At 43.0% G+C, this 10909-nt stretch overlaps 1 protein-coding gene across 2 annotated transcripts; it reads right to left on the reverse strand.

Moving 5' to 3' along the window:
* Nucleotides 1-6429: 6429 nt before the first annotated feature.
* On the reverse strand, nucleotides 6430-8934 carry jun (Jun proto-oncogene, AP-1 transcription factor subunit). 2 transcript variants are annotated; one of them, XM_040129648.1, is made up of 2 exons: nucleotides 8744-8934; nucleotides 6430-8499 (listed from the first exon to the last, which is right to left on the reverse strand). In XM_040129648.1, exon 2 carries the CDS (start codon nucleotides 8446-8448, stop codon nucleotides 7573-7575), a length of 876 nt encoding a protein of 291 aa, XP_039985582.1. In that variant the 5' UTR covers nucleotides 8449-8499; nucleotides 8744-8934; the 3' UTR covers nucleotides 6430-7572. The 2 variants fall into 2 exon arrangements, with proteins under 2 accessions (XP_039985582.1, XP_039985581.1); XM_040129647.1 differs by having other exon boundaries at nucleotides 6430-8934.
* Nucleotides 8935-10909: the final 1975 nt, after the last annotated feature.

The following is a 10909-nucleotide window of genomic DNA, read 5'->3' on the forward strand; positions in this document are numbered from 1 at the left end:
GCCCTTCTCAGCTGCGGCATGAAGCGGCGTTTCCCCCATGCATTCCTCTCCTGTATCCCCTTGTCGTTGTGTGACTGCAGTAGAGCTGAAACCCCGCTGGCATGCCCAACAGCTGCTGCATAATGTAGAAGCGTGGAGCCACCCATGTCTTTCACCCCTCCCTTTGCCTCGTGGGACAACAGTGAAGTCACAGCGTCTAATTTCCCCTCAATAGCAGCCAGGTGGAGGGCAGTTTTTTTTCCTGTTGTCAGTGGTGGTTGGGTTGGCTTTGGCTGACAGCAGCAAGTCCACCACACTGCTCTCTCCCTGAGAAGAGGCTGCCCAGTAGACGGCTGCCCTCCCCACCCTGTCTTTGACTCCTGGATCTGCCTTGTCTTGAAGAAACTGCATCACTGTATCTGCATGGTCCTGCTGACTGGCTAAATGTAGGGGGGTCAGTCCATCCTGGGCTACTGCATCTACCTAAAGAAATGATACACAACTCTCAGGCTCCACAAACATTCTGTAAATATGTGCAAAAATTGACACCAGTCAACTGGTTTGACAATTACCTGTGCTCCAGCTTTTAACAACAGACCGACTAAGTCTGATCTATTAAACTGAGCGGCCAGGTGTAAAGTGGTTTGGGCTTTAGGTCCAGTGTTTTTGCGGTCTAATCCGTTTTCCGGCAGTGTCTGCACTACAGGCACACTGCCACTGTGAACAGCCAGGTGCAAGGCAGAGGAAAGGTCGCATTAGGTAGCATCCCGTTCGGCGTGTTTTTGCCACTAGCACTCTGAAATGAAAAAAGGTCACACGCATAAAAACATACATAATTAGTAAGAAAAAAGAGCCACAGTAACAGACAAATAGAATATATGAGTTGATATAGGAAGAAGGACATGGACATTATACTCCCCACACCACACATATTTCTGTCTCTGTGTTTGTGCTGTGTGTGTTGGATGTGTTGTACACGTCATGGTTTGTTGCTTGCTGTCTGCAAAAATCAGAAAAACACAACAGTAGAAAAATTTAAAGGTACCACGTGTAAAATTGGACTATTTATGCTGCAGATAACCCCTCCATCTACAGATATGACCTCTGGGGAACACTAAAAATGGAGGGCTGAAAGGGTTGCAATGACTGCACCAATTTCCAAATTCACAAATTCCACAGATAGACGCTTTAAATTCTAACATCAAATATGTCAGTGTCATGGGACAGCGAAAGGCAGCATATCCTTACACTTGAGGGGTTAGAACAACAAGAATATTTGGCTTTTTTTTCTTGAGGAATGTCACAACTACTGATATATTAACACAATAATACCCATTGCACTCCTATAACATTGTTGGACTCATGAATAACAATTAAAAAAAGGATCAAAAATCGATGCAGCAGAAAGGGGGATATCAAATTTTTTATTTCACACAAAGCAACTCAACCACAAACAGTCCGTTCAGAGATTCAGTTGTGTTATGCTAATAAGTAACTCCACATCCCCAGATTTGATCATTTTCAAACTTCAGCTCCAACTCAAGCTAAGTCAAGTCAACTCCCTCTGGACCCACAAAAGACTTTATACAACTTTCAGATATGCAGTAGTTCTCTCCACACACTATAAACAGACTTGACGTGATAAATTGGTGCAGTAACCCTTTAATCTTTGACTTGTTCTTTTTTCTTCTTTCCTTTCTTGTGGTCCATTTTTTTCTTTTTCTTTTCTAAATTCATATTTGGACTTGATGTTTAGATCAGGATTGGGATCACGAGGGCTGTTACGGAAACCTTCTGTAGGACTACTCATTATCCTGCACAATAACCGCATAATTTCCTACAACACTCTTTCATGACTGAAACTTATTCCTGAGGAGCTTTTTTGTAATATGTATCAATTTTCTGATTTGTCTTGGAAAGAGATACTTTAGAGGGAGAAGATGAGAGAGAAAAGTGTAAACATTTTTCATTGAGGAATTTCTCTTTATGTATTAATTTTTTTTTTTTTTAAATCAAGTCACTGATAATACTCCACAGCTATCATATTCCCTGCGGTTGAATGTGTAAAGGAGCCATGTCAGTGTTTTTTAGCAGGACTGAATTCCTGTTGGAGGACAGATACCTGAAGACTTCACTGTGTCCCAGCTCAGCTGACAAAAGGACAGGAGTGTATCCCTGTTTGTCACGCATGTTCACATTTGCTCCACTGTCTGTCGGAGCAGTTACCTCGCCCTCATGGTTCTGTCAGCTGACAAGAGAGCCGAACCCAGCGCTTCTTCACTCAGAGCTCCTCTGACATTAGCTGTGGTTCTAACAAAACTTAGTGTGAGCTTGTACGTTTGCAGCTTTATGCTTTATTTATGTATAATTAAAAGAATTCTACTGCATGGTAATGCTGCATTAATTCAAAATGTGTAGTAAAATTACTATACGTGTCATAGTCTGGTAAATCATCATCATCGAACATCATAGTCAACTTTAGCTCCTGTGTTTAGATAGACAGTCACAGTTTTCTCAATGCTCCTGGCAACTGCATAAAACAGGGCCGTTTTTTTATGGTTGTTTCTGGCAACAACAATGGACCTGCTCTGCATCAGCAACTCAGCCAGTCTCCAGTTGTCTTCCAGCGCTGCCATGCGGAGAAACACATCCTGCGTGTGGCTCTCAGACTGCTTGGCCTCCTCCTTCTCCAGCATTTTCACAGAATCCAGGTGCTTGTTCTCTGCTGCCAGGTGGTTCGGAGTTTTGCCGTGGAGATCCGAGGTGTAGATGGGGGCTTGGGGCTTTATGAGGGTCCTGGCTATCTAGGTGTGACCCCTGCTGCCTGCACTGTGAAGAGCTGCGTGACCATTACTATCCTGCGGGTCCACTCTGGCTCCTTTACGGATCAAGAGCTCAGTGATGGATAGATGCCTGTGCTTAGCAACTACATGTAATAGAGTCTCGTTGGAGAGACAGACAGTGTTAATATTAACATCTTCTAACAGCTCCTCCAGCAGTACCAGCTCCCCATCTGTAGCAATAATGTGAATGAGGTTTTCTGGTTTAAGTTGTGTTGCTTTATCCCCTAATTTTTCAAGTGGCACAGGGCTGCTGTCTTCAATCTTAGGGCAATAGCTTTTAGTTTTTTTGATTGCAAATAAACTATGAAACTTCTTATGAGTCTGAGTGACTATTCCCGCCATTCCCTTGATTTCCTCTCCAGCAAATATCCAAACAGCTGTCTCCTTGTGTCTCTAATATGTTCGTTCACATGCCCCACATAGATCTTGATTCGCTGATAAAGGTCAAGCTCTGCCAGCATAAGACAGGGATTTTAAAACTTCCAACATGCCCTCTCACCTCTGGCCTCCAAGGTGTCTAGGACCCTGGAACTCTGATCTTTGCGAATCCTTAAGGTCAAAATGATGGATCTCTTGGCTGCTGTCATGACGACCTCTGTGACCAGTAGATCCAGTAGATCCAAAGTTCGTGAGATTCCATAAACCAGATGACTTCTCTTTGCCGGGGTCACATCCACAGCATACGGGTTCATATAGTTTGATGCTGCTTGATCATTAAAACCCTTGAGTATACTGAACATTATAAATACACCGGGAATCTAAAGTAGGAAAATAAAGGTGTGCTTAAGCCTTCATTCTCATCAAGTCACTGTTATAAGTTGTGGTTCTGGCTCTGTGTGTATGCGTGTGTTTTATCCCCTTATTGCTAAGTGAAATACCTCACACTAGCAAGTTAATTTGGGCAGAAGCCATTCACCCCACGGATGTGTTCAGCTCAACCTGCCCTTGTTAGTATTCATTAGATGCAGCACGGTAGTTATGACAGTAGTCATACGGTGCTATTATAGTTTGTTATTGAAATAATAATAGTAATAATAATGATGATACACTATTTCTTCTGCGCTTCATCAGTGTAAAATTCTTATTGTACATTATTTGAATTTTGTAAACAGTGACAGTACTTCCATAACAGGTTTTGAAATTGAGCTGTCTCAGGATAACCTTGTGCTTTCCTGTGTGTGCGTTTGTGTAGGAGTTAGTGAGAGAAAAGCCATGTATGTGCATGACTTAGCATGTGTGGGTGCAGAAGAGGTGCACTCCATGGGTAACCCCATGGAGGTTACCCAACATTTTCCTCTGAAGTTATTTTCGTGTCAAAATGTATCACATGCAGAGAGAAGGGGTCAGACTCAGACAAATTGTGCAAAATAAAAGTAGTCAATGACCAGCAGAATGTCCTGTGTCAGTGTTAAATGATGATATGTTTGATTATTTAATCATTATTACTTATGAATTAACACATTAAGCAGCATTTTAATGATGTAGCTAGTTAAGGCAGAGATAATTCTAACTACTTGATATACTGCTGGTAGTTTAATCTATAATCATATTTTACAATTTTTTACAAGATACATTTTTCTATATATAATCTAAATCTGCAAAGTAACTAGGAACTTTAACTGTCAAATAGATGTAGTGGAGTAGAATTATAAATGAGCATAAAATGGAAGTATTAAAGTACAAACACCTCGCAATTGTGTAAAGTAAACGCACGTAGTTTCTCTCCAGCACTGCATTTAGTGTCTTGTACCATCCCATCATAGATTTCATAATAGGCTATAAATTCAGATTCAGATTTTGGGTTTTCAGTGCGAGTGGACTCTCTCTGTGTTATATTGGATGTTCCAAAAGAAAAAAAGATTATACATATAAATGTATAATCTCTATATATTGTCTTTTTTTCTTTTGGAACATCCAGGAGGCTTCGTTTTGTTGCCGTTGTAATCTTCTCATTGATTTGCCCTTGGAAAGTAAATCCAGGATCCTCCTCGGATAAACTTCTCAGGACTCGCTTTATTACGTCGCGATTAGAGAGTCGACTGACTTCCCGTAACACACGCCCCCAACGTCATGACGCAGACTTTCCGAGCGTCCCCTCTCCTTATATGGTAGGGAAGGACGCCGCTTTCCGGAGTGATGTCATCCAGCCCCAAGTTTGAGAAATCAGGGCAGGTTAAAAGCAGGTGCAACGTCAAAAGTAGAAGTCCTGCTAGAATTGAACATATTGAATGATATTAGATGGTGTCTATTTGGACCTACTCCCTGACCATTACCTTTCATGACAGGTTTATCCTTTCATCTTTGTGGATATTGAGTTAGTCCAGTGTAATTTCATTTGTTTACGAACTTTTCGAGATAGAAAAAGAAAAAGACAAACAGTTGAATTAGCTGAATTTATGCGTCAAACTATGCTATGGAAATCTTTCATATATAAAGAGAAGAAAAGGCAAACAAACAAAAAAGAGAGGAAAATAAATGGTAAAATAGTATAGCCACTAAAACAGAATAGGCCTATAATGACCATTAGCTTCACGTTCAGGCTTTGTGCATCATAGTCAGACAAAAACAAAATGTATTCAAGCCTAAACAGTTGACAAAGTCTTCTGTTCCTTTGCTTGGAATTAATTGCAGGTAGGCCTGTATTCATTTACGCACACAGCTGGTGAGCCAGCCCAAGCTACAGTGGTGTAATGTTGGCTTAGAGAGGGCGTCGATGCGTCTCATCAGTCAGGTAACTCAGCCTGTGTCGCCCTCTAGTGATGCATTATAAGCAATACATACTAGTGGCTCAGAAGTGTTGAAGTTACACTCTTTATAACCTGTGTGCTGTACCCCACCTGTCACCTGCTGTTGTTATTGTCTATACAGTAGTTTGAATTGGGCTTATAACATCTGCTGGGTTCACTGGGGTTATTGAATCAAAGTTTGCTTACTTTCAGTCGTACACAGCCCCAATCCCTTCATCAATCTGAGGTGTATTTACATAATTGGAGAGTTTGATGAAAGATGCCTGCATTTTATCTCTGAAATTGTAAAACTTACAATTACAATTGTAATACTTACAATCTGTGTTTTAAATAAACTTTTATCAGCATTAGAAAAAGAGTAGCTAGATTAGCTGTCTTGTGTCTACCCATGTATTTAAAGACCTGTCAGGGTTTTTGACAAAGATAGCAGGTTCCATTCTTTTGTCTTTGGTGGTGAGGCATATCTTATCTGGATAATTCTCTCTTCCTTTAAGCTATTTTTTCCTGAGGAGTTGACAGCATACCCATTGAAAGCACACTATATGATGAATATGACAGTGGGGTACAATGTGTCCAGAATGCTCTCCCACAGAACCACAGTGGTACTTTAGCAATTTAATGTGGTAATACCGAGTGATGTGTTATCGACAGTGTAGCGTACGTCTGTCCATGTGTAACACAGGCCTACCTCAGACTTTGAGTTCGTTTCGACAGTGTTGTTTCCCATGCTGGGGTTTTCATTATTTACAACGGGACAGGAAGTAATGTTGAATAACTGGATGGTGCAACATCACAGAGGATGGCGTGTGATTTTCCTATGTATCAAATCAGCAATACCTTAAATTGTGTCTCCCATTGAGATTTTTTGCTTTTTGAAACCCCTTTTGTAACTTTGTTAAAGGATTAAGGTTACAGACCTTTACAGTGTTATACTTTGTGTCATATAGTGTTAACACCTGAGGACAATGAGCATCTTTGTGTAATGATTATACTCTTCAGGCAGACCTCTGTGTGCTGGTGTATAAAGTGGAGAAACTAAGCTCCCCATCCTAATTTGCAGAACTGGCCTCCATCAGTAAGAGAGTCTGGTCTGTCAGCTGCAACACAGTCACTTAACCTGGATCAATACCAGCATTAATGGAATTTACCTTGAAGTACTGGGAAATAGCAGCTCTTGCAACATGTTGCAACATGTTTTATTGTTTGAGCTTCTTACATGGCACACCCACTTTTTTTCTGTCCAACACTTACAAGAACACAGAGGCAACGCTGCTTCATTTTATCTGGTTTATTTTCTTAAATATTGATTAGTTTCTGAAGTGCTCAGAAAACAAAAACATAAAAAATTATACAGTATTCTTATTACAAATGGTAAACATAAGTACTCCAAGTTGATCTTATATACATATAACAATGAGTGAAACCCCATTAAACAACTTTAGAAAAAAACAAGTAAATCTTGAAGCTTTTCTAACTCAATTTCTTACAATTAAGAAAAAAGTACATTGTACTGTAACTCAGAAGTCAGGCAGCTTTTGTTACAACTTTTCAGCCGTTTAGAGTTGGCCAACACGCCCATGTTTAAGGCCATTATGGCTACAGCAAGAAAAGTCTCTATTGCAGGTTCTTAAATCCTCTAATACTGAATTCCTCCCGCGATGGTCTTGAGAAGGTCCATGCAGAGCTGGGTGTAAATCAAGAAAACTTCAGTCCGGTCCAGTTCTGTAAAAACAGCACGAAACAGAAACAGAAAGGTATCCTGCTTGTTGCCATGCCCCCCTGTTTCATGGCTACTGTTACTGTCCCGAGCCCCTCTCTGGGACGCGCCACCGGGGAGCGCGCTGCACTCAGGAACTTTGGTGCGACCCCCGGTCCCGTCAGTGTCGCGCCGCATCATCCCAAATCCCGTCACGATTGCGGGAGACACGGCCACTCACTATCACAGGACGCGTCCGTTTCGTTCAACTAAAGTCTTTTCTCTGTCCGCCGCCATTGACACCACCTCAGAAGGTCTGGAGCTGCTGCGTTAACATGAGCTGGCACCCGCTGTTGACGTGATTCATCACCTTCTGCTTCAGCTGGGCTACCTGCTCGCGCAGCATGTTGGCGGTGGACGCCAGCTCCGAATTCTGGGACTTGAGAGTCTTCACTTTCTCCTCCAGCCTCGAGATCCGCTCCAGCTTCCTCTTCCGGCATTTGGAAGCAGCGATGCGGTTCCTCATCCGCTTTCTCTCGGCCTTGATGCGCTCCTGGCTCTCCATGTCGATCGGGGAGAGAGGAGGTGTCTCCCCCGGCATCTCAGGCACGGTTTGGGGCTCCTCTTTGAGCGCCGTGAGCCGCGGGAGCTGGGCCGAGGAGGGCTGGCCGTAGATGGGGAGCTGGGGCGCGGCAGCGGGGAAGGACATGGTCGGGGCTGAGGTGGTGTAATTCGGAGCCGAGACGGTGCTGATGGCCGGGTTGAAAGTGTTCAAGTCCTCATAGACCGGCGAGTCGGAGCGCATGGTGGCGTTGGTGTTGTAAACGGTGGCACCAGCAACAGATGAAACAGGCGGGAGGGCAGTGTTGACACTGGTCTGCGGAGCTGATGTGACACTCACATTAGTCGGGCCCGGCATGTGCTGGTGGTGGAGCTCGGCCAGGGCTCGGACGAACCCCTCCGCGAAGCCCTCCTGCTCGTCGGTGACATTCTTGGGGCACAGGAACTGGGTCGGGGTCGGCGTGGTAGTGATGAGCCCGTTGCTGGACTGGATGATGAGCCGCTCCAGCTCCGGGGAGGCCAGCTTCAGCAAGCCCACGTCGGGGGAGGTGAGGATGTCACTGGCTTTGGCCCGGAGGTGAGGTTTCAGTGTGCCCGTCGGGTCGGAGAGGTTCAGTGTCATGTTGTGTTTCAGCGCTTTGGGGTTGCTGTATCCGTAGCCGGCGTTGTCGTGCTGGGAGAAAGCGTTGAGTGAGTCGTCATAGAAAGTAGTTTCCATCTTGGTATACATAGAAGAGAAACCAAAAACCAATGTAGCTATAAAGTCTTCTACAAAACAACTTTTCGTTCCCCCTTCTCTTCTTCCTGGTTTATCAGGGGTGAGGAAAAAAAACACTGGTTTCCAAACGTCCTCTCTGTGCGTAAAAAACTTCCAAACTCTGAATGCGCACTTTCTTGACACAGGAATCAGGACTTACTTCTTTCAGCCAGCGACGGTCGCCTGCTCAGTGCTGCAGTTGTACGAGTTCACAATGCTTTTGCCAAAGTATCCCAGGCTTGTTTTGAGTGAATGAAAAGTGCCGAGTGGCTCTAACGTTTCTAGTCGGGCACCAGCGCTGTCTGTGGTACCTCCTCTGCCTGGATGTGTATATACTCTGAGCGGTGCAGCGTGGAGGCAAACCTTATCTGCTGCCGCCGCCTCTCTAAAAATAGCCATGATGTCATGACGGTGCTCTGCCATTGGCTGGGGGGCGTGTCGCGGGGCGGGGCCCGGCCCTCAGATAAGGGTCCGGCCCCTTGCCTAGGCGACCACCCAGAAGATTCTTAATCTCGCGGTGGATTGTGGGATGAGGTAATGCTGTAAGGAGAGCGTAAGCGCGGTGCATTGTGGGCTGACGTATTGTTTTTGAATATCTGGTTACCCGCTTTACTGTCAGTGGCGGGACAGCTCGCGTTGTTCGGTTCTCTCTATATGTTGTGAAACAAATATAATATATATTTAGGCTAATTGCCGGCAGTACCTTTATTCACTACACTTTTTCTATTTTCTTAAACTTTGTGCGCACAAGAGGTTTTTCATTTAAAAAACTTCTCTAAAGTATTGTTGAAACATCACTAACAGCCTTTGAATTTCATTCCGTTCTATTTATCCTTTTGTTTACAGTAATGAAAATGACGCTCCTACTATTGTCTTCTGTCTTGCTACATATTTATAAAATTACCTGAGTTTATAACAGCCATAAAAAAGTAACAAATAAAAATCAAACTTTATTCTGTTCTATTCCCTGCCAAATATCTGATTTCGGAGGGTTTGAACTGGGAAAAGTTGAGCACGAATGCAAACTTGGAGAGAGTGAATGAAAAACGTTACATGAAAACAAATTCTATATTTTTCCATGTGCATGTGCGCTCACGGTGGAAAGTCTTCATTTGATCGTCACTTTGCTTCTTGGCCTGGGGTACCATGGTGGTCTCTGGTTGGTGGTCCCATATAAATTGCCTTATAGCGCACATAAAGACAAAATTAAAAAAAAAAAAAAACTCTCCACATGTAGTTTTGACTACACAGTGTATGCTGAGGTAGTTAAAATTTGACACCTGGGCAGCTTAATACAAACAGAGACATATTTACCAAGACATGTATTAAAGCTCTGTTATTTACCTGAAGAGCAGTGCCAAGTCCATATTATTGAGTCATGTACTCTGGTAACAATCTTTCCTTAAGATTTAAAACTTTCTGAGTGTTAATTCAGTCATTAGGAGACTGATTTAATAGGGCCTTTTGCTTTCACTACTGTAAAGACCACACATCTGCAAAGCCACTTTTAAGACCTTTTTATTTCTGCTACAATTACAAATTGTTAAAGATAGATCTACAGACTGTCTATTCATCCTCATAAAGAGCAAGTACATTTCCTATTATCCATGTCAGGGTTTGTAATTAGTGTAGTGCAGTCCATTGTCCCCTGGCCCTTGGTCAGAAATCACCGCTGGTTTAATGGGAGGAGGTTAACTGGTGTCTCTCACGTGTTCTCCTCTATTCTTCCACACTCCCACTGTCTGGGTCATCTTCTGCCCTGCCAGCTTTACTGCCCACTATCTCCTGCACACCATCTCTAAATATGTCCCCCTTGTGTGACAAGTAAATCAGTCCCCTGGCGCTCGCTGGCTCAGAAAGGCACCTGAGGAGGATTAACCGGATCATAAAAAACCACCACAGTCTGACTTTTTATGGCTGCTAATGTTGTCTTTATGTACTGTTGTATATGTCAAACTGTGGCAATCCATAAAGTCGAATATAATCTGATCTAATTGGTTGACTTAACTGATCTTGTGCAGTTTTTTTTTAGTTAAATGCTTGAGAGAAGACTGCTTTCCTTTATGGTCATGCACACACTAGTGAAATGCTAAGGCGAGTCTTATACAATAAACTTATACTCTTATTGTTACAGTTTCTATAAGTTTCTTTTTTTGTAGTTTTATAACAATCACTCTGGGGTTGAAATGAGAGGAAGCAGAATGAGGACAATTTGTTTAGTTGCTTGTTTACACTCAGTGTTCCACTGGCACATTATGAAATATTTATCCACTTTGCCTCGTTCATCTATTTATGACTGCTTTTCTTCTGAATTAAAGCACATGAA

This window comes from Xiphias gladius, chromosome 6 (assembly GCF_016859285.1).
Source record: "Xiphias gladius isolate SHS-SW01 ecotype Sanya breed wild chromosome 6, ASM1685928v1, whole genome shotgun sequence".
NCBI lineage: Eukaryota > Metazoa > Chordata > Actinopteri > Istiophoriformes > Xiphiidae > Xiphias > Xiphias gladius.

Coding starts and splice junctions, on each gene's coding strand:
- jun (XM_040129647.1), bottom strand. CDS start 8,556: ATGTATACCAAGATGGAAACTACTTTCTATGACGACTCACTCAACGCT.